The sequence below is a fragment of the Mobula birostris genome, chromosome 2 (genome assembly GCF_030028105.1).
Source record: "Mobula birostris isolate sMobBir1 chromosome 2, sMobBir1.hap1, whole genome shotgun sequence".
Lineage (NCBI taxonomy): Eukaryota > Metazoa > Chordata > Chondrichthyes > Myliobatiformes > Myliobatidae > Mobula > Mobula birostris.
In genome coordinates this window covers 68,672,313-68,697,232 of record NC_092371.1, presented here as the reverse complement: position 1 = coordinate 68,697,232, position 24,920 = coordinate 68,672,313, and the positions used below count along the sequence as shown (strand labels likewise).

Sequence of the window (24,920 nt, the reverse complement as noted above, 5' to 3'; positions counted from 1 at the left end):
ACATTCTTCCTATAATGAGGCAACCAGAACTGAATGCATACTCCATATGCAGCCTAACTAGTTTCAAAAAGCTGCAGCATAATTAAAAGTGCTTTGCCACTGGTAATTAAGTCACTTGACCTACCTTGTCCTCTAAGAGGAGGTCTCATTGGATGATTGCCCTAAAACTATCCCTTTAAACAGTATTGTTTTGTGCTTCCTCATCAAAAATGCAATTCCCTGCCCCAACCCATACATATGCCTCTATCACTTTTATTGTTGATTCCTACTTTTGCTGGTATATTGATTTAGAGAATCATTATTATCTTGGTCATATAGCACTGAAGGGTGGGAGGCAGCAGAAAGAAAACTATAGACCTGTTAGCCTGATATCAGTGACTGGGAAGTTGTTGGCATCAATTGTTAGGGATGAAAGGAAAATGCTGCCTGACTAACCAACTGCAATTTTTTTGAGGAAATTACAAGCAGGGTAGACAAAGGAGATGCAGTAGATGCGGTGTACTTGAATTTTCAGAAGGCCTTTGACAAGGTGCCGTACTTGAGATATGGAGAAATTACTTTAGGCAGAGGGTGGTAAATCTGTGGAATTTGATGCCACGAGTGGCTGTGGAGGCCAATTCATTGGGTGTATTTAAAGCAGAGATAGATAGGTTCTTGATTAGCTAGGGCATCAAAGGGTATGGGGAGAAGGCAGGGGAGTGAGGATGACTGGAAGAACTGGATCGGCCCATGTTTTAATGGTGGAGCTGACTCGATGGGCTGAATGGCCCTCTTTTGCTCCTATATCTCATGGTCTTATGGTCTTCAGCTTGTCAAGTCTGTGTTGACTGTCGAGCTCCATTAAAACTAATCCTACATTAACCACTCATTTTATTCTCCCCACATTCCCCAAGGTGGAAATCAGTACTGTATATTTGGTAGGTTACTTGGTAGGTTAAAAGAGATGGGAGGTATGATCTGATTTCAAATTCCGGTGATATTAAATCTGATTCTGATTTCCCCCTTCCTAATATCAAACCACCATTAATTTGAATGGAAATTAGAGTTGCAGTCATACAGTATGAAAGCAGGCTCTTTGGCCCATTTCATCCATGCCAACCAAATCACCTAACTGAGCTACTCCCATTTGTCTCTGTTTGGTCCATAATCCCTCAATGTTTCCTATTCGTGCAACTGTCCAAATGTTTTTTAAACGCCATAATTGTACCCACTTTATTACTTACTCTAGCTCGTTAAATATATTTGCCACCCTCAGCATGCAAAAACTTGTCCCTCAGGTCCCTTGTCAATCTTTCCCATCTCACTTTGCATCTGTGCCCTCTAGTGTTTGACTTCCCTGGGGCAAAAACTTAAGCTGTTTGCTTTATCTATGCCTTCCTGATTTTATATGCCTCCTTAAGGCCACTTAATAGGCTCCTGTTCTCCAGGGAGGAAAGAAGTACCAGGCTATCCAGTCTCTCCTCATTGCCCAAGAGCTACAGCCCTAGTAACGTCCTTGAAGATCTTTTTTTTTTTTTTTTTTTTTTTTTTTTTGCACCCTTTCCAGTTTAATTGTACCCTTTTGAGAGGAGGGTGTGTAGTATTGGACATAATACTCCAAATGTGGCCTTGTCAATGCCTGGTTCAAAGTAAAATTAATTATCAAAATACAGACATGTCATCACATACCAGCCTGAGATTCTTTTTCCTGTGGGCATACTTAGCAAATCTATAGAACAGTAACTGTAAACAGGATCAACGAACAACAAACTGTGCAAATACAAATATAAATAAATAGCAATAAATAATGAGAGAATTAAATAACAAGATAGATATTCCCACTGGTTGTAGGAACACCAGAAATAGAATGAGTATGGCTATCCCCTTTTGTTCAAGAGCCTGATGGTTGAGAGGTAGTAGCTGTTCTTGAACCTGGTGGTGAGAGTCCTGAGGCACTTGTAACTTCTACCTGATGGCAGTAGTGAAAATAAATAAATAAATAAATATATCATGGCCTGGGTGGTGAGGAGCTTTGATGACAGATGCTGCTTTTCTACGGCAACATTTCAAGTAGATGTGCTCAATGGTTGGCCAGGTGAAACTCAATATACTCAATATTCCAGCAAATCAAGGCATGTGTCACTAGTGGGATTTTCTTCTGTGCATCACTTAACTTTTCTGCCACTTCTGGAATGTTCTTATTCCTTTAATGCTTATATTGGTAGTTTTTGAAAAAAAATTAAACTTCAAGCCTCCAATCTAGAAATGCTCAACAATCTTAACTCTTTTAGCAGTATTTATCTGTTCAGTAGCTAAGTGATGAAATTACCTAAGTTTCCCTAAATTTTATATTTTATTGCAAAAATCATCTATTGAGAATAGTTTAACTGTCTCTTGCTTATTAGGAACATGAAAACATTAAAATTATATAGAATAACTATTGACTGTTGCTTTGTATGTCATTGCTGGTCTGAAATTAAATGTTATGACATACTTCCCTCTGGGAAATGTTCTTTTGAGTTCATTCACATGATGGCATCTTGCTTTTCTTTATAGTACTGGTGAAAAATGTTTACTGCATTTTAAACCATGTGGGCTGTTTGGTAAAGAACTGCATAGAGTTGAAGGATACATTCAAGACAAAAGGTTGGTTTGAAGACAATACACTATTTTAATAATTACACTGAATCCTTATTCTTGTTAAAACATCATGGAGCATAGAGAAAGTATCTTCATTGTATAAAAGGAAACTATCCCTTTTCCTTACTACCTATTCCAGTCTAGGAATTAGATGAGAGAAAATCTGTTTTGTGCCTCATGATGCATAAATAGCAGCAATGTGATTTTTTTTGGGGGGGGTGGAAGCACATCCTTTCTGGTAAAGTTCAACCAGCAGGGAAGTTGGACATGCACTTCTGGATGTGATTGATCTTAGTGCTAGTGCCATTCCCCATCATTTTTTGAGCATAACATGTTATCAGTATGCAAAGCATTTATTAATATAATTTACATTAGATGTGTTATTAATGAACAGTTCAACATGTATGTTTAGGTGAAATTAGTGAACTCCAAAGGACAGATCCTTCAACAGGTGACCCAGTGGTTCTGATCACATGGTATCATGATGATCTATGGTTATGAGACGGGATTGACCTACTGCATGCTTGTAGGTGGAGTAGTGTTTTCCCATGGATATCCATGCATCGTTATCCCCTCCTTTCCTTCCCCACCCTGTGTTCCTTGTAACTGCTCGCACTATTTGACTTGATCTCTGTTGCAAACTGAGGAACTCTGTGGAGAGATCACTTCAACATTAATGTGGATCAATCAGAATGACAGTGTTACTGCCCATACAGTTGGCAGCGTTCTGTTTGACAGTGCAAGAGTCTGTTTTATCACTCTCTTAAAGTGCATAAAGTAATGCTGAGGCTCTCTTTAAGCAATTGTGTCCCAATTTCACAATTTTTGAAAATGTGTCCCATTTAGAGTGACTGCTAATTTGGTGTTAGCACACCATAAATGAATGTAATCCAATTTTTTGGAATTTTTCTTTAAAGTAACTGCTTGATGAGCATTCAATACTGGATGAGCAGAACTGTTCTTGAAAAGAAATGCCATGGTTACTGTTATGTACATAAGCTGTTCTGTTTATCTTTTCCTGTGTTTATCTTTTCTTATGTGGGTTAATTTTGATTTGTTTTGAAGCACATGGTCGAAAGACATCCACTTCCATCCCTTCTTTATTGCCTTGATACAGCAATGTCTTTTCACAAGTCAGATCTCATTTTAAAAACCCCGAAGGAAGCTACTGGCTCAAGTGATTTTTGAGAAGGTGTTTAACACACTGCATAACTTTGTGATATTTGCACTGTGAGGGCAGTAAAATTCACTTGCTAGCAACCAGCATGATGCACCCTGGCAGTTAATAGGAAGTGATGTAATGTCACATGTAATCTTTCAATAAGATTTGGATGACATAGCCATTGGTATGATAGTGGGAGAACTTGGATGTGTTACTTCATCTCTTTCATGCCCTTTTATTCTGTAAAATTAACTTTTGGCTGACTGCCTCATTCTTTCTATAAACCTTGCTGTCCATAGACCTCAAAAAGTAGGCCCATAATCCTACTTTTGCTAACAAATGTTGGCTTCCAGTTATCTCCATTAGTTTTTTTTATCAGTGCGCCCCCCCCCCCCCTTCACCATGACTTCATTTGTTATTGCCTTTAAGCTCCCTATCTCTGGAACTTAGCATCCATTTAAATCAATTGTTCAATCATCAAGTATGATCTTTCATTGTCTCCTAATTTAAAAGCTACTATGTTGGTTGCCATGCTATCAGACAGTAAGACTCCGTAAAGTTTTGCAGTTTGATCTTTAAAGTCTCTCCGTTTTTCTCCTATTATCATTAAACTCTCCTTCTTTGAACAAGCTTTTTGTCATTTGCCATGACAACTGCTAATATGCCTTGATGTTCAAATTTGTATGATCACTTCTGTAAAGTACTGTACTGTAGATTGCTTTATACAAGTTGTCATGATTTCTCTCCTGCAATAATTAAGGGGAAGAATTCTCTGGTGTAAGGATCTGCTTTTGAATTATTTTCCAATATTAAGTTGTTCCTTTTCATTAAACTAAAACTATACAATGTACATTTATTAATTCACAGTAAAAGGAAGGTATGTGTAATATACGGCAAATGGACTGAATGCTTGTGGTGTGTGGACACTAACACATATGAAACCTACAAAAAAAATGATAAAAAGAGTGGAGACCAGAAGAAAGCTAAGGAGGTAATCTCTTTCATGATCTTTGCCAATGGTTGAGGTATAACTATTTCTTAAGATGCCCATATATTATTGTGCATTTGAAAACACGCATTTGTATAAATTGGTTTTAAAACTGTTTCTTATCCTGCTTCACCACTGTTACTTTGAGGTTTCTGCTGCTTGAAGTTGTGCACTTATTTTGTGACTGAGATCCTTTTCATTATCCTTATTTCATAGCCTAACTGATTTCATGTAATGTATAGTGAGCAATTTGTGATATTTATGCTGACAGTTCATCCCAGAGAACAGTCTGCGTCCTTCTCATGTGCAATTCAAAATCCCTTGACTTGATGACATAATTTACACTTTTTTCCTTATCCACAACCAGAATGATGTACCTGAATAAGTTGGTAAGGTATTGCCTCTGAAAATACCCTTTTATCAGTTGACTGGCTACATCACAGCCTGGTATGGAAACACCAACGCAAGTCGTGGATTTGGCCCAATAAATCATGGATAAAGCACTCCCAACCAGTGTGCACATCTACATGAAACGCTGTCATAGGAAAGCAGCATTCAATATCAGGGATCCCCGCCACCCAGGTCATGCTGTCTTCTCGTGCTTCCATCAGGCAGAAGGTACAATAGCCTCAGGACTTGCTCTGACAGGTTCAAGAACAGTTACTGCCCCTCAACCATCAGGCTCTTGAGCAAAAGAGGCTCTTGTACTACACACAACTGTACTTGCTCTATCATTGAAATGTTCCCACAACCAATGAACTCCCTTTCAAGACTCTTGTCTCATGTTCTGGATATTAATTAATTAACTAATTCTCCTTTTTGTATTTATGCGGTGTTGTCTTCTACACGCTGGTTGAACGCCCTAGTTGAGCAGACTTTCACTGATTCTGTTATTATTATTACTCCATAGATATACCCACAAGAAAATGAATCTCAACCTGTACATGGCATATATGTACTTTGATAAGATTTACTTTGAACTTTACAGCCCTTATAAAAGGATATTACTGATTTTCTTTCAGACAGAAGATGTTGTACGATCTGAAAATGACGAAGCTGACGACATGCCTGAAATCCAGGAAACTGTACAAGTTATTCCTGGAAGTAAACTACTCTGGAGAATAGCAGCAAGGCCTTCACACTCTACTCAGGTAAGACTTGAAAGTCTGGAACAACTTAGTGTGATATGTATGGGTATGCAGTCTGACAACAAATTCAGATTCACTTTTTCAACAGGAGATGGTGGATTATAAACCTTGATGATAGTTAAATGTCCGTCAATGTTTTTCAGTTGTTTGCTAATACTTCTGTTAATTCACTTTGCATAGAAAATAGGTTGTGGAACAAATGAGGAAAGTCTGCAGCTGGTCCTTAAATCATGATTAAGAGAAAAAGATAGTTATAGGGTCAGTATCTGATAAATCAAATTTAGCATTAGGTTAAAAAAAAAACAGCTATGATGTGTTGTGGTGGTCAAAGAGTAAAGAATTATGAGCATAGCCGTTTAACCTATCAGATCTGCTCCACCATTGAATTGTATGATTGATTGACTTTACTACACATCTGCACCTTCTTGCAAAATATCCATGTCCCATGATTTCTTTATGGATCAATAGATTTTTTGTTATATACACACAGTGATTAAACAGCATTGCCCCACCCGAGGTACACAGCTGGAAAGAGACACTACTGTTTTTAGTGGGGAAAACGTGTCTAAATGGCCAAAACTTTTTGTCTTTAGTCTGTAACTCTGGTTTGTAGGTTTTCCTATTAAGGGAAACATTTCGCCAGCGTTTACAGTGCCTATTAAAAGTATTCACTCCCCTTGGAAGTTTTCATGTTTTACAACATTGAATCACAGTGCATTTAATTTGTTTTTTTTCTGACACTGATCAAAGGGAAAACGTATCCAAAAGTGATCTAAATTAATTACAAATATAAAACACAAAATAATTGATTGCATAAGTATTCACCCCCTTTAATATGACACACCAAATCATCACTGGTGCAGCCAATTGCTTTTAGAAATCGCATTAGTTAAGGTGTCCTAACTATATAAACCTGTGTGCAGTCAAGGTGTTTCAGTTGCTTGTAGTAAAAATACACCTGTATCTGGAGGGTCCAACTGCTGGTGAGTCAGCAAAAACAAAAGAATACCTCAAGCAACTCCACGAAAAGATTATTGAAAAGCACAACTCATGAGATGGATACGAGAAAATTTTCAAGTCACTGAATATAGGAGTACAGTTAAGTCAATCATCAAGAAATTGAAAAATGTGGCACATTTGTAATTTTGCCTAGAATGGGCTGTCCTCAAAAACTGAGTGACATTGCAAGAACAGGACTAGTGAGGGAGGCTACCAAGAGACCTAACACAACTCTGGAGGAGTTACAAACTTCAGTGGCTGAGAAGGGAGAGACTGCACAAACAACTGTTGCCTGCGTGTTTCACCAGTATCAGCTTTATGGGAAAGTGGTAAAGAGAAAGCCACTGTTTTTTAAAAAAACTCACATGAAATCTCAACTAGAGCTCGCCAAAGGCATGCGGGAGACTGAAATCAGCAGGAAGAAGGTACTATGGTCTGATGAAACGAAAATTGAGCTTTTTGACCATCAGAAACTTTCTGTAAGCCAAACGCATGTACATCATCAAAACCACACCATCTCTACCATGAAGCATGGCGGTGGCTGCATCGTGCTGTGGGGATGCTTCACTGCAGCAGGCCCTGGAAGGCTTGTGAAGGTAAAGGGTAAAATGAATGCAGCAAAATACAGAGAAATCCTGGAGGAAAACCTGATGTGGTCTGCAAGTGAACGGGGAGAAGATTTGTTTTTCAGCAAGACAGTAACCCCAAACATAAGGCTAAAGCTACACAGGAATGGCTTAAAAACAACAAAGTTAATGTCCTGAAGTGTCTATAAATCAGAGTCCAGACCTCAATCCAATTGAGAATTTGTGGCTGGACTTGAAAAGGGCTGTTTACTCATGACCCCCATGCAATCTGACAGAGTTTGAGCAGTTTCATAAAGAAGAATGGGGAAGAATTGCAATTTCCAGATGTGCAAAGCTGATGGAGACCTATCCACACAGACTCAAGGCTGTATTTGCTGCCAAAGATGCATCTACTAAATACTGACTTGAAGGGACTGAGTAATTATGCAATCAATTATTTTGTGTTTAATAATTGTAATAAATTTAGATCGTTATAGAAATTTGTTTTCACTTTGACAGAAAAGAATCTTTTCTGTTGATCAGTGTCAAAAAAGCCAGATTAATTCCACTGTGATTCAGTGTTGTAAAACAATAAAATGTGAAGACTTCTTGGTTTTGGGGGGGGGGGGGGTAAACACTTTTTATAGGCACTGTACCTGTCAAAAATTTTAAGAATTCCAATCGCTTCTCAATTTCTGTGTTTTATTCTCTAACTAGATCTTTCTGTCTTTCCTTTGTCTAGTCCTCTGTATAACTGCTGTCAAAATTCTTAATTCTGCATTTATAGCAGAAACTTTCTATGCAAAACTTACCATGCTGTAATCACATCTTTTACCAGTAAATTTACTAAAGCAGCTTCTAACGAGAGAGAAGTACGGATGTGCATAATGTAATTACTATGTGTAGAATAGAAATTCATCAACCTACTTTTTTTGCTGACAGTTCCATAACAAACTGATATTATGTATCTGTATATGTCAGTAATTTAGGGATTTCAGCAGGTGTGTACAAACATGGAAGTTCCAAACTTGGTGAATATTCTTCTTGTGTTGATGCCTTCATTACCATCTATTACTACATTTTACATGATATCCAGCACTGGAGCACTTTGTGTCTGCTTGTGGACATTGCACTAAACTTGAAAGGGGTATTACCTTTTTAATTATTTGTGTTTGCTGTAATATTTGCTATTTCATTTTTAGTTTTCATTTTTAGATAATGCTTTGAATGCTTTCTTTATGTTAGGGTCAAGGAAAAGCATTTATAGATGAGAAATTGCAAGTTTGGGGGCATTTTGATTTGTTCAAAGATTTTACTGTTTTTGGTAGAATTGTTCTGGCACACTCATCCCACTTGATTATAATCACGTAAGTCCAGGCACCATGCAGGGCTTTCCCATTTTGTCCAGTTGATTTTCATTATTTTCTGCCCCCAAGAAACATCTGAGGTTAAGTGTGGGATGATTACCTAAGCAGCAAGGGCAAATTATGGGCTCCAGTTACAAAATTGATTACCTATTGATTACATTTGTTTTGCAGTATTATTTTGAAAGTGAAATTACCTCTAAGAATTATTGGTTTTGTTTCATTGGGAGAAAAATGGCTTGAAAGACTTAGATTGGCTTGTGATTAATTCGGAATTTGGATTTGGTTAACTTTATCAGTAAGAAGATTAATCTTGATACATTTTACTGTGATGGGGAACTAGAAGGGAATCAACTGAGATATTTTGTCACGTACCCCGTGACGGGAATAAGGAACCGGCAGAAATAGAAAACACTTTGGAGTCCAGTATTGCTATACACTAATAATATTTATTAGTAACTACGCAATACAGTAATATAAGTGTAGGTAAATCAAACAGGTTAACAATGATTTTATATATATATATATATATATATATGAGTATATCAGTAAGTGTGGAAATATATGTATGAAAAACCAAGCTTCTTTAAGGCTAGAGGTAAAAAGATACAGTCTTACGATGACGAGTAAAGTTCAGTTCAGTTCGTGGTATTGAGTTGAGTAGTGATGGAGAGAGAGACAGGTAGGGATTTGAGTCTTCAGGTGAGCTGACGCCGACGATCTTCTCGTTGTCCTTCGAAATCCTTTAAAAAGTCACTGACTGTGACTTTAACAAAGGGGACCGGTTTTCTGTGGTGGAGCGATCCCCCAGGCGAGGGTGGACACATGGACAACTCCCTACCAGTCAACCCCTTTTCCTTTTCACTGCAATGGATCGATCTGCCTGTTTGATCCTCCAAAACCCACTTTTTCTGCGGGCACAACAAAGCTCATTCCGTGTCCAAAACGTGTCTGAGGTCTATCATCTGACCTCCTATTTTTACCTTCCCTTGCTGAGCATCAACTCATTCAAATAACTCCTCCTTCCTCTCTCTGTAAGAAAATCACAAGCAGGTGAACTGTCCTTGAGAAGTATCAACACGCTGCCGAAAATCTTAACATCGAGTGTCCATCAAGTAACACCGCCTTCAGTCACCATAGCAACTTACAAGCTGCTCGGTGCCATCTCTCTCTGCAACTCAGCAGAAATCCAAAAGTTACTTCCAGTGGCCTTAAAGTGACAGTCCAACAGTTAGTCTTCGTGTGTGTGTGTGTCTGTCTGTCTGTCTGTCTGTCTCTCTCTCTCTCTCTCTCTCTCTCTCTCTCTCTCTCTCTCTCTCCCTTCAAAACAAGATATTGATGTTAAATAACTCTCTTCAAAACAAGATATTGATGTTAAATAAGTCTCTCTTCAAAAGCACAGTTCATAGAGGTAATTCATGACCCTGTCACAAACTCCGTAAGACAAAAAAATTCGTCTTCATCAAATTTTTTTTTCCTGAGGAAGGGGAGTGTGACGGGGTCCTGAATTACCCCTATGAACTGTGCTCAATTACCCGTATGAACTGTGCTTTTGAAAAGAGAGAGAGAGAGTTACTTAACATTGATATCTTGTTTTGAAGAGAGAGAGAGACGAAGACTAACTGTTGGACTGTCACTTTAAGGCCCTGGAAGTAACTTTTAGATTTCTGCTGAGTTGGAGAGAGAGATGGCACCGAGCAGCTCGTAAGTTGTTATGGTGACTGAAGGCGGTGTTATTTGATGGGCACTCGATGTTATGATTTTCGACAGCATGTTGATACTTCTCAAGGACAGTTCGCCTGCTTGTGATTTTCTTACATAGAGAGAGGAAGGAGGAGTTATTTGAATGATAGTTGATGCTCAGCACGGGAAGATAAAATAGGTCAGATGATAGGCCTCAGACACATGTTTTGGACACTGAATGAGTTTTGTTGTGCCCGCAGAAAAAGTGGGTTCTGGAGGATCGATCGGGGGATCGATCCGTCGCTCTTGCAGTGAAAAGGAAAAGGGGTTGACTGATGGGGAGTTGTCCATGTGTCCACTCTTGCCTGGGGGATAGCTCTACCACAGAAAATCGGTCCCCTTTGTTAAAGTCACAGTCGGTGACTTTTTAAAGGATTTCGAAGGACAGCGAGAAGATCGACGGCGTCAGATCACTTGAAGATTCAAATCTCTCCCTCTCTCTCTCTCTCCTTCTCTCTCTCTCTCTCCATCACTACTCAACTCAATACCACGAACTGAACTGAACTTTACTCATCATCGTAAGACTGTATCTTTTTACCCCTAGAATTAAAGAAGCTTGGTTTTTCATACATATATTTCCACACTGATATACTTACTTATATATATAATCATTGCTAACCTGTTTGATTTATCTACATTTCTATTACTGTATTGTGTAGTTATAAATATTATTGGTGTATAGCAATACTGGACTGCAAAGTGTTTTCTATTTCTGCTGGTCTTTTATTCCCGTCACGGGGTATGTGACAAAATTGGGGCCTGCGTCCGTGTTATGAACAAATTGGTCGGGAGGCTTGTTTGAATTGATTGGGGAAAATCCCTTTTGATTTGGTTGTGTGGAAAAACAACAGAAATAGATGTTAGGGACTTTCTGAAATCACCAGACCTGGTGACTTTGAAGATAACTAAAAAGGATGATGTGCGGGACATTGCTAAAGAATTAAGAATTGAGGTAAAGAAGGGTATGACTAAGGTCGAAATCCAAAAGTTACTTCCAGTGCCTTAAAGTGACAGTCCAACAGTTAGTCTTCATCTCTCTCTCTCTCTCTTCAAAACGAGATATCGATGTTAAATAACTCTTTTCAAAAGCACAGTTCATAGGGGTATTTCAGGACCCCATCACAGTAAATATTTTGACAGACTTGAGCATTAAAATGTTTAGCATTTCCTGTTTTAACAAATATCCTGATGAAAACACAGAACATTTATAAACTAAGTAGGTGCAGCAAATATTTTAACCCTATTGTCGACAAAGTATAAAATACTCTACTCTATACTCTATTTATACTCTATTCTTGGTTGGTGCAACTGTAACGAAACCCAATTTCCCTCGGGATCAAAAAAGTATGTCTGTCTATCTATCTATCTAAAAAGATAAAATGTTTCTATTTGTAGATGTATAATTTCACTAATTTTGCAATGATGTTGAATGAACTGGATGAAGAAATGAGAAGTGTTTTGGCACCAACTGATTGTCGTTTTCGACCAGATATCCGAGCAATGGAAAATGGAAACATGGGTAAGTATGTAAATTTAAAACTTAGATTGCAGTTTGTACAGAAGAAGGCTTAAGAGTTCTTGCTAATTTATTTAGATGGCGTTCTAATATATAATATTGAGGTTAAATTATCTAGTTAATATTATAAATATTAACATTGTCTTTAAGGTATGGTAAATATAGTTCTATTTTCCAATAGTTGGTTCCAACTTGTCCATTGTGGTTACTCCTTCCAAAATTAAGTTCTGGTTTAGATTGGTCCTTGCCCATCTCCAAGACCTTGTAAAACTACCATTCAGCTTTCCTGAATGTTTCCTTTCCTTTGTACATGTGATACTTATTACCTTGCTGCCTTAACTTAAGTATTCCCAATCATCAGTGAACCTGCCCACGAGTACATTAATTCCAGTGCTATGAAACTGTGGTCAGTCAATCTTGAAAGGGTTCTTCCTTTCCAGAATTGGCCTCATCGACCCAAGAATCTGAAGCCTTCTCTAGTGTATCATATCTTTAACCATACATTAACCTGCCCATCTTATTATTTCTCTTCCGGCTGGAGAGTGGCACTTGGAAGTAATCGAGTAATTACAACTTTAAGGTTTTCAGTACTGAAGCCAGGAGGAGAATTGCTAGGACATTAATGTTGAGTTTCAGACAAGAGAAACAGTCCTTAAATTAATTACCTTGAATTTGATCATAAGTCAGAGAAAGTTGCTGGGATACTGTTGTAGGAGGGAGTTGCACCTTTTAGTTTAATTACCTTGAATTTGATGAATGGTCAGTGAGGAGGGTGTGATATCAGAAAAGGTGGGCAGAAGGTTCTGTCTTTGGCCTTGTCTGACAGGGATGAGAAGTTGTTTCCTGTTTAGGTGAGCATGGGGACCGCAGGGAGGATGAGCAAATTTTCGATAACCCCATGGCACCGGAGACAATTAAAGTGGGGAATAAAAAGAGAAATGTGGTCATCAAAGAGGAATAGTATAATTATGGATATTGTTCTCTGCAGCAGAGATGCCAGGGTTAAGGACATCTTGACTGGAGGAAACTCCAGTGAGAGAGGGAGGATTCAGTTGTCGTGGATCACATAGGTAGTACTTGGAAAGAGGTTTTGAGTCACTTGGCAAAACTGAAAGCAGAAATACAAGTGATGATCTTGGATTTTTTTCTTGCTGACAAAATGCAGATCCTCTGTAAACCAGTCACCAAGTCTAAAATTTGGTATTATTGATGCAAAGGAGATCACATTGGGAGCACAGAATGTAGTAGATGAGGTGGAAGAAGTGCACATGAATTTTTGCCTCACCTGGAAGGGCTGTTTACATCCATGGTTATTGGTGAGGGGAAAATAAATATAGCACCTCATGGTTACAAGAGGATGTGCCAAAGGCTGGGGGTGTGGGTGGGGGTAGATGGGAAGGGATAAGTAGACCTGGGATCATGGAAAGAATGGTCCCTGCAGAAGACAGAAAGGGGTGGGAAGGGGAAGGTGTGATAGCAACTGGAGGAAATGACACGGGGTGACGTAGGATGAAGAGAGAGGACACGAGGAACTCTGTTTTTGTGGAGGGAAATGGGTGAGAGCAGAAGTCTGAGAAACTGAGGAAACATGAAGGGGGGCTCATTCAGCCACTAGGAGGGAAGCCATGTTTCCTGAAAAAGGAAGATATTTCAGATGTCCTGGAATGTTCTTACCTTGAGAGTGGAAACAGAACTGAGAGAAAAGGATGGTGTCCTTTCATGGGACAGGATGGCACGAGATATAGTCAAAATTGGCACATAGAGATGTCAAGCACTGTGGTAAGAGGAATGAACTAGCAGTTTGCTCTCCAGTTGAAGAGAGGACATAAATGGATCTACCCTCAGTAGCCACTCTATTAGGTACCTCCTCTACCTAATAAAGTGGCCACTAAGTACATGTTTGTGGTTTTCTGCTTCTGTAGCCCATCCGCTTCAAGGTTCAACATGTTGTTCAACAAAGGTTCTGCACACCTTTGTTGGTTATTTGAGTTACTGTTTCCTTCCTGTCAGCTTGAACTAGTCTGGCCATTTTCCTGTGACGTCTCTCATTAACAAGGGATTTTCACCCACAGAATTGCACCTCACTGGATGTTGTTTATTGCAGTATTCTCTGAAAACTCTAGAGACTGTTGTACGTGAATATCCAAGAGGAGCAGCAGTTTCTGAGATACTCAAACCATCCCGTCTGGCACCAACAATTATTTCCATGGTCAAAGTCACTTAGATTACATTTCTTTCCCATTCTGCTGTTTGGTCAGAACAACAACTGAACCTTTTGACTACATCTGAAAGCTTTTATGCATTAAGTTGCTTCCACATGATTGGCTGATTAAATAATTGCATTTCATACAGGTGTACCTAATAAATTGGCCACTGGGTGCAGGTGTTGTGTATGAAACAAAAAATTAGCATGCCAGTATACCTCCAAGTTAAGAGGCCATACTTAGTATACTTCGTGGTAGTCATGGTCCCTTTCAGAAAAGATGTACTAGCTTTGGAGGCTAACATGTTGGGTTTGAATTAGTTGAGTCTAATTTAGAAGAATGAGGAGTGATCTTTATTGAAAGATAAGATTTAAAGGGGCATACCAGGAAATCTGTACTGGGAACAAACTGCCGCTGTAAGAATAGATGGAGAAGTGAGTCAGTTTACGAAAATCAAGAGAGGCGTTAGACAAAGCTGTGTTTTCTCCCCTGATTTATTTAATGTGTACAGTGAAACAATATTACAAAAAATAAGAGACATCTTGGGAATCAAAATTGGCATTGAATACATCAATAATTTCAGATATGCAGATGACACTATGTTAATTGCAAGTACGGAGGAAGAACTACAAAACTTAATTGATATGATTGTTGAAGAAAGTGCAAAAATGGGTCTATCAATTGCAAATAGCCAGAATGTATGGTGATATCCAAAAAGAAGGAGAATCTGAGAATAAACGGGGAAGACATAAAACAAGTACAAAACTTTTCCTACTCAGGAAGCTGGGGTGACATCAGATGGCAGGTGCAACATGGACATCAAAAGAATAGGGATGGCAAAAGACACCTTTATGAGAATGAAGGGTACACTGACCAATACTAAACTAGGCATGACAACCCACCTCAGAGTACTGAAATGTTACGTTTATCCAGTTGTGTTATACGGCTCAGAATGTTGGACAATATCTACAAACCCCATTTCCAGAAAAGTTGGGATATTTTCCAAAATGCAATAAAAACAAAAATCTGTGATATGTTAATTCACGTGAACCTTTATTTAACTGACAAAAGTACAAAGAAAAGATTTTCAATAGTTTTACTGACCAACTTAATTGCATTTTGTAAACATACACAAACTTAGAATTTGATGGCTGCAACACACTCAACAAAAGTTGGGACAGAGGCATATTTACCATTGTGTTACATCACCTTTCCTTTTAATAACACTTAATCGTTTTGGAACTGAGGATACTAATTGTAGTAGATTTGCAATTGGAAATTTTGTCCATTCTTGCTTGATATAAGACTTCAGCTGCTCAACAGTCCGTGGTCTCCGTTGTCTGATTCTCCTCTTCATGATGCGCCATACATTTTCAACAGGAGATAGATCTGGACTGGCAACAGGCCAGTCAAGCACACGCACTCTGTGTCTACAAAGCCACGCTGTTGTAGCCCGTGCAGAATGTGGTCTGGCATTGTCCTGCTGAAATAAGCGTGGACGTCCCAGGAAGAGACGTCGCCTTGATGGCAACATATGTCTCTCTAAAATCCTAATATAGGCCTCAGAGTCAATGGTACCTTCAAATACATGCAACTCACCTATGCCGTGGGCACTGATGCACCCCCATACCATCACAGATGCTGACTTTTGCACCTCTCGCTGATAACAATCTGGGTGGTCATTTTCATCTTTGGCACGGAGAATTCGACACCCGTTTTTTCTGAAAATTAGCTGAAATGTGGACTCGTCTGACCACAGCACACGGTTCCACAGTCTTTCGGTCCATCTGAGATGAGCTCGGGCCCAGAGAACTCGCTGGCGTTTCTGCATAGAGTTGATGTATGGCTTCCTCCTTGTGTAATACAGTTTCAAGTTTCATTTTTGGATGCAGCGACAGACTGTGTTGAGTGACAATGGTTTTCCGAAGTACTCCCGAGCCCAGGTGGCTATAATTGTCACAGTAGCATGACGGTTTCTTAGGCAGCGCCGCCCGAGGGCTCGAAGATCACGCGCATTCAACAGTGGTTTCCGACCTTGCCCTTTACGCACTGAGATGTCTCTGAATTCTCTGAATCTTTTCACAATATTATGTACTGTAGATGTTGAAAGACCTAAAATCTCTGCAATCTTGCATTGAGAAATGTTCTTTTTGAACTGACTAACAATTCTCTCACGAATTTTGACACAAAGGGGTGAGCCATGACCCATCCTTGCTTGCAAAGACTGAGCCTTTGATAGACGCTACTTTTATACCCAGTCATGATGGGCTCACCTGCTACCAATTAGCCTGCATAATGTGGAGTCTTCCAAACCGGTGTTACTTGAATATTCTGTGCACTTTTCAATCTTATTTTAACTCTGTCCTAACTTTTGTTGAGTGTGTTGCAGCCATCAAATTCTAAATCTGTGCATATTTACAAAATACAATTAAGTTGGTCAGTAAAACTATTGAAAATCTTTTCTTTGTGCTTTTGTCAGTTAAATAAAGGTTCATGTGAATTAACATATCACAGATTTTTGTTTTTATTGCATTTTGGAAAATATCCCAACTTTTCTGGAAATGGAGTTTGTAGTAACATGAGGAATCGAACTGAAGCAGCAGAGACATGGTTTTTGAGGAGGATGCAAAGAATATCATGGATGAAACGATTATCTAATGAGGATGTCATGAATAGAGCAAACACAAGAATAGAAATGATGTATGAGATCATGAAAAGGCAACATAACTTCATTGGACATGTGATTAGGAAAGAGCAGTTAGAATGCACGGTAATTATGGGAAAGATTGAAGGGAAGAAAGCAAGAGGAAGACAAAAACAAATGATGATGGAGACAGCAGCCAGAGAACTGAAAGTGAATACCAATCCTTGACCTGAAACAGGAGTGTGTGGGCCATGGCAGTCAAAGCTCAAACTGGGCACAACACCTGATGATGATGATGATACCAAGAAAGATGAGCTCCACAAGTTTTAGAACAAAAGGATACGGTTACAATATAGAAGAGTGGCCATTTAAAACTGAGATTTGTAGGAATTTCTTTTCTCAGCAGACTGTGAATCTGTGGAATTCTTTTTCCCATAGTGTTGTGGAGGCCAGATCACTGGAGTATATAAAATGGAGGCAGATACATTTTTTTTGAAATATTGGGGAAATAGAGGAACTGGCACAGAGGAGGAATTGTGACTGGGGCAGTGTCGTCATGATCATATTAAAAGGCAGGACATGCTTGAGGGACGAAGTGGCCTAGTTATGCTCACTTCCTTATTTTTTAACTTCCTTGTTGTACCTAAAAGTGATTTGTAGAATCTCATTTCTTCTAGCCTATTCCTCTTTTCATGCCACTTTCACACATTCACCTTCCCAACATCCTTGAGGTTCCCATCTACTACCCCCTGTCCATGTCTTTGTCATGGTACCAACGAAGCAAAGGTACCATGTGTTGACAATTACTGAATTGTTTTCCTTACTATAAAATCTCTTATGACTCTCCATTTACAATCCAGCCTTCAGGTGAAGCTGAGATTCACTTCTTCCTCTCACCTCACTTGCTGCATTAGGTGTTCTCGATGTGGCTTCCTGTACAGCGGCGAAACAAAGTGCAGACTAGGCACCCACTTTGTTATGCATCTGCGTTCTGTCTACAGTGGCCAAATCTAGTTCCCTTTTTAACTCTCCTCCCCAATCTCACACTCACCTGTCTTTGTTCTGCCTCCGCCACATCCAGGGAGAGGTAAAATGCAAATCGGAGGAACAGAACCTTATATTCTCCCTGAGTATTCTACAAGCCAGTAGCAATGAATATTGAATTTTCCAGCATCCTTTGGTTTAGCTGAAGGCATTTCCTACATGCTTGTCTCCCAGGGTAGATACAGTGCCTCAACATAATCTTCTGTCTTCAGAATTACAGAGAGTACTGCTTTCCTTTTGATCTAAGAAATCTTGAATTTCTTCTCAATGTCTCTTTGTATATGCATTGCATTAATTTGTTACTTGGGGAGAACAAACACAATTTTTGTTTTTGTTTTTTTTAAATTTTAATTTAAATTTAGATTTGGGTCAGTAGGCATCAACATGTTGCTCCCATGAACCAAATTTCCACACTAATAAATTTCTGAATTTTACACTTTGTTCCGTTTGCAATTTGTACTGATCTCAGTAGGTGCTTCTATACTCTGGGATTGACAGCTTTTGTAGCAGCTTGGATAGAGGGACAACCAGTTCTGAGAGGCAGGTTTCAGCAATTCATCTGGGGGTTTTGTGTATCCTCTTAGTATTGGCCATTTACAATGGTCTTAGCTGTTTCTTGATATCACATGAAGTGAGTCAAATTGGCATAAGGCTGGTTTCTGTGATGATAGATTCCTCAGGAGAAAGAACTGTAAATCTGATTAATGCCAACGTAATGTCAAAACTCACTTATGAACAGAAGGACATTACTGGAGCTTAACTTTAGAAATAACCTTGTTGAGCATTATGTTGGGCTTTGTGATTGACAGATTTTGCTGGTGCAGAGAAAGAAAGATTAGAAGAAAAACAACGGGCTGCTCGTAAAGAGAGAGCCAAAAATGAAGAAGAATGGAGAACCAGGTTAGTTTTGTTTTAGAAGAAATAAGGATTTAAAGCTCAATAGTTAACTATTGAGTTAATAGTTAACTCCTTTTCTAATTTTTTTTCTATAGGTGGTTTCGACAGGATATCAATCAGCACACACGAACGTTGGACTGGATTTATACAGGGAAGTATTGGGAAAGGAATTATGAAGATTGCCCTGATATTTACTGAGGATTTTAATTCTCCAAAGTTTTGTTGAATGTCGATCAAATGACTTTTAACATTTCTACTACTTCTAAATCTTCTACCTGATCTATCTGTTTGCTTTTTATTTTGTCTAACTCATACTGATGTCAATACCAGAATCTCTTAACTATAATGTTTTATGTGCAATAAGGTTTTGGAAAAGTTTCCCCAACCTTCATTTATAAATAATACAATGCTAGAACTGTCTTGATGGTATCTCTAATCTGGTGTAACTGAATCGAGCACAACAGTTGAGTTACCAGTAGAATCGTTTAGTTGGATTTTCTGTGGACTTCCCCACAGTTCTCCAAATAGCCAACTGTATTGATTAATTAATTCAGCCATACAGTGTAGGAAGGCATTGATTCAACCTTGGTTTGAGCTGGGTTAGATTTTAGTCTAACTAAAGCCATTCCTGGATTAAGATTGGATAACCTGGTGAGAGGATTCATAGCCTGATACTATACATTGGTCCTTTCTTGAAGCATGTATTTATAAACAAAAGAAAAGGACAAATATTTGGTGCAGTTCTAAGGTCCGCTATGGTGAAAGAGCTTGCAGTTGGTCACTACAAAGACTCACAGATGGAATATGGCCTCTTGGATGGAGTACCATAGAGCAGCTGCTGTGCTTGCAACTACAAAGAATGGCATCTTCAAGAGAAAATGGAGGAAAAACTGAGCAAGAAAGAAGAGATTAAAGAATTTGATTTACCATGGCTTATGACTTGAAACCAAGTACATATGTTTTAAATATTTAGTCAATATAAATCTATATATGTAGGTCTGAATAAAAGTTATAATTCCACTAGAAAAGTATAAACATTAACTTTGTATTGTTTATTTTTCCTTTTGTTCTCCTAAAATACAGTATCACATTGGAGCAGAAATGGTGATCTTTTTATGAAATAATTGCAGTTTATTGAGAGTTTTAAAAAAAACATGTTGGGAATTGGGAAGAATTTTTTTTTGAAATAAAGCAAACTTCTGTAAATATATTCCCAGTAATCAGAATATTCTGCTGGGTGCTATGTTAGATGCTAACAATGAACCTGTAATTGGTGAATGGGATTGAAATACACATAACTGTCAAGCAGCCTGTAAACAAAATAATTCAGTGGTGTTGCACGTCTTAATGTTTAAAAGAAAATCATACGAGATTTTTTTTTTTGCTGCAATAGTGAATAAAATTTTTCACCTCTGTTTTTGTGATGGTTAATTGAAATTTGGAGTTTTAATCTACCCTGTATTCCTTGTCCTAAGTATTGATGAATTCCACTACTTTTTTGTTGGCTTGGATAACATGATTTAATGTAATATCTTCTATCATTAATCAATGTCTTCAGTTAATTAGCCCACATATCAGTGGGAAAGGCATTTTGAAAGTCTTAAAGTTGAGAGTATAAATGTCAGCAGTAAACTATCCTTTTTTAAAAATCTGACAATGTTATCCCTCTCTGTGAGAGTGCTTCTGTATTTTTAACAATTGCTCTTTTGCAGTGATCCACTTTAATGCATGATTTGAATGTCCCCAGATATGTACAGTTTTAGAAGTATAAATAGCTGCTTGCATCATTGTTTACATAAAAAAATTGCTAATCCAAAATTGATCAAAAAGTTGTGTATCTGTAAATGTTTCATTGCCAAAATGATCTTTTATTTTATTTATGTGCATGTAATTTGTTGTTCCAAAGCCATAATGTTATTTCAACTTGAATTCACACATATAATTTTCTGGATTAGGGTATCAAATTGTATTAAAAAAAGTATATTATCACTGGGCTTGAAATGATGGGAAATTTTGTTAATTGGTGAATCATATTTACTAACTGTTGTGAATCAATAAGAATTCTGTAAGTTAAAGAACAGCATTAGTAATCCCATTGATAAACAGAAATTATTCACTATTATGGAAGCAGCAGTTTTTAAAAAAAATCCAATCACTATTTAATTTCCCCTTGTGCAGCCCATCTAGATCTAAATGGGTAAGGTGGAAGAATAGGTGTGTTTTGGGAGATTGGTAGGGCAACTCTGAGGTTTCATCCCAAATTCCAAACTGTCCATAAGGTAAACAATGATGATGAAGAAGAATGGTTCTAAAACTTTAACAGACCTTATAAAAAATATTTTTAAAATTGTCAGCTTTTCTCCAATTGTATTGAAGAATATAGAATTACTTTCACAGCAACAGGCACTCTTTTGTACATTTGTGCCTCTGAGGCAAAACAAATGTAGAAATATGAGGTTAAGGTTTTTCTAGATATAATCTAATATGTTTTGGTACTATTTTTAAACTGCAAATTGTTAAGGACATTTCCATCCTGTTAATCTGGTGCTGACCTGGAATTGTTCTGTTATTCATATTAGGGTGTACATGAGTAAATTGCATATGCAGCAGTCTCCCATATTAACTTAACTGTTTCAATAAAAGAATTAAATAATATTCTACATACATATAAATGGAGGTATTTTACCCAGAGGGATAGCATTGTTTGGTAGGGGTATTAAAATTTGCATGTTAGGTACATATTACTTCGGAAATAAAACACAGCACTAAACTATATAATGTACAATATTTTTGTTCCAAGCAGTTGTTTTTTGCCTCTAGTACAAAAACTGTAATGCATGAAACTTGGATGTTTACCCAGATCTCACATAATTTGGAAGTTTGTAAATAAAATGTATTATTATGTGACAGGAAACAAGTGGATGTTAGTGGTGGTTTGGAAAGAATAGAATGATGTATTTAAAGATGCCTTATTTATTTTTGCTATCATATGGGCTGGTGTTTCAAGCTATCAAAAGTATGATACAGACTTTTCTGTTCCTTCCATCTTTAATTTTAGCTAAACCTTTTTTAAATGTTACTGAAAATGATCTAGCTTTGTGGTACATCCAAGATTTAAGAGTATAACATGGTAAGACACTTTACGGTACTAAAGATTTGAAATATATATAAAAAGTAAAGAAGAATTGATTTTATTTTTGGTAGTTATTAATTACTGGCCAAATGGTAATTAAAGGGGACATTGTCTCATTTTCACATCAAACTTGTAGATCTTGGCCTTTTTAAATATAGTATTGTGACCTATACAATTGTCACAACTTGAATTATTGTTCATAGTAATTCTGACTTTGTACAGAGTAATATTTCTTCCCAGCTTCTTCTCCTCTCCCAAAATACACTGTTAAGTTAAATTGCCTGTTCTGTTTTCCACACTCTGTAAAATTGGTACTTTCCAAATTACCCACATGTAAATGTTGCTCCTTTGTATAACATTTTTAAACAAGATAATGTCATTTTAGCTCATGAGTTGCGTTTATTTGATATTTTTACAAAACTGAAGTTCTGTTTCCTATCTAGTTTACAATTGAATAATCGTGTACACTGATTTGTATACATTATCGAGCTACAAGAGTTCAACTCAATTTACCTTCCTAGACAGCTGCTTCTCAGTTGAATTGTTAAACAGTTATTTCTTTGCCTTACTAAATGTTGCATGAAGAGTTCAGTTCATAAAACAAACACTTATGTAAAATTGACTTATTTTTATAATATTTAAATGTCAAGGCCCATTAATAAAGCTTCAAATCAGTTGTAATATTTTTTTCAGAAGAGCCTGCATTATTCTAAATTAATGTATGTTAACAAGTCAAAATGTAAAAATATTAAAAATAAAACATTTTTGAAGTGTTTGACAATTTTTGTTAAGCAACTGTAGTGTGATAGAAAATAATTTGTGACTGGTGAACAATTTATATTCAAAAATTTGGTACCATTCAAATATAGATTTAAGAACTTACTACTTTTTCATTATATTCACTTGTAACATCTGCACTAAACATAATTCTTAGGGAAAATGGTGTTGGGGTGGGGGAGGGTGGATATTACTGGATCAAAGCAGGAAAGTGTAATTGATTCCTTAAAGTCATTCATTCTGACCAAAGTATGTTTTAGTATTAACTATAATGCATAATTGAATAATAGGGGCTATTTGCATAAGTATAATGGCTGAGACAGAAGAGCTTCTCCTTATCAGTCAAAGAATAAGGAAACAAATTTGGTACACCATAAGTATGAAATAATTATAATAAACTATTATATAAAGTAGGAATTTTCCATTACAACACTAGTAGCTTCTATTTTAAGTAATAAATGATTTGATGAATGTAGTGGTTTGTATGAAAAGGTTTTGCAATGTTGTGAAAATGTGGGCAACACATTTTATAAATTTTACAAATATTGCCACAGTGAGGTAATTAAAGGGAATTTAAAATAATGCATTATTCCGAATGATATCGGGGATTAAGGTGGTAAAAGTTTTATTATTTGTTATAAAGCTACTGTTATTATAGTACCAGTGAAAATTTGCTTTGGTGCATGGTGGAGCTGCTGAAATGATTATTGAGAGATTAAAATGTCTGTATGATGGAAGAACTTTGTGTATTGAAAGGGAATGGATCTTCCTATGAGTTAATCTCAAAGCCTCTGGGAGCTAATAAGGATCCGATGAGTTTAATGGCCTTGTGTTGTAGGAAAATATAAATGTTATTCCCTCTTGTCCTCTTTCTCTCTTCTTCCTCCTTCTTTCCTCTTCTCTCTTCCCTGTCTCTTCCTCTTACCCCTTTCCCTAGCTTCCCTTTATCCCGTTACCAACCTATGCTTTGAGTAATTTACAGGGACCAATTAACCCAACAGCCATCATGTCTCAAGTTACTGAAACAAAAGTATCAATATGAAAACTGACCCTCAAAATTCAGCATGTCTATAAAATATTGACAGAGGAAATTAGCAATTTAAAACAAAATTAAACTAGGAACATAATTAGGCAGCATCTATAGGAAGAGGTACAGTTGACATTTTGGGCCAAGACCCTTCGTCAGGACTAACTGAAAGAAGAGCTAGTAAGAGATTTGAAGGTGGGGGGGGGGGAGATCCAAAATGATAGGAGAAGACAGGAGGGGGAGGGATGGAGCCAAGAGCTCTACAGTTGATTGGCAAAAGGGATATAAGATCATGACCCCACTAAGGAGCACCAGGCCATTGTCTCCCACACTATCACCAGCTTTATCTGCTCAGGGGATCTCCCATCCGCTGCTACCAACCTTATAGTTCCCACACCCTGCACTTCCCGTTTCTACCTCCTACCAAGATCCACAAACCTGCCTGTCCAGGTAGACCGATTGTCTCAGCTTGCTTCTGCCCCACAGAACTCATTTCTGCATACCTCAACACTGTTTTATCCCCCCTTGTTCAGTCCCTTCCTACCTATGTTCATTACACTTCTCACGCTTTGAAAGTTTTCGATGATTTTAAGTTCCCTGGCCCCCACCGCTTTATTTTCACCATGGATGTCCAGTCCCTATATACTTCCATCCCCCACCAGGAAGGTCTCAAAGCTCTCTGCTTCTTTTTGGATTCTAGACCTAACCAGTTCCCCTCTACCACCACTCTGCTCCGTCTAGCGGAATTAGCCCTTACTCTTAATAATTTCTCCTTTGGCTTGTCCCACTTCCTCCAAACTAAAGGTGTAGCCATGGGTCCCAGCTATGCCTGCCTTTTTGTTGCTTTTGTAGAACAATCCATGTTCCAAACCTATACTGGTATCTGTCCCCCACTTTTCCTTTGCTACATCGACGACTGCATTGGCGCTGCTTCCTGCACGCATGCTGAGCTCGTTGACTTCATTAACTTTGCCTCCAACTTTCACCCTGCCCTCAAGTTTACTTGGTCCATTTACGACACCGCCTTCCCCTTTCTAGATCTTTCATCTCTATCTCTGGAGACAGCTTGTCTACTGATATCTACTAAAA

General features: G+C 37.8%; 1 protein-coding gene across 3 annotated transcripts in view; it reads left to right on the top strand.

Annotated features, from left to right (window-relative positions):
- Nucleotides 1-22,756, top strand: part of osbpl2b (oxysterol binding protein-like 2b) — a 74,345-nt gene extending 51,589 nt beyond the window's left edge. For all 3 annotated transcript variants that reach the window (XM_072242392.1, XM_072242399.1, XM_072242407.1), the window contains 6 exons: nt 2,536-2,625; nt 4,649-4,772; nt 5,792-5,920; nt 11,985-12,108; nt 18,807-18,897; nt 18,990-22,756. In XM_072242392.1, the coding sequence (XP_072098493.1) occupies nt 2,536-2,625; nt 4,649-4,772; nt 5,792-5,920; nt 11,985-12,108; nt 18,807-18,897; nt 18,990-19,092 (661 nt within the window). In that variant the 3' untranslated portion in view covers nt 19,093-22,756. The remainder of the gene's footprint in view (nt 1-2,535; nt 2,626-4,648; nt 4,773-5,791; nt 5,921-11,984; nt 12,109-18,806; nt 18,898-18,989) is intronic.
- The last annotated feature ends 2,164 nt before the right edge of the window (nt 22,757-24,920 follow it).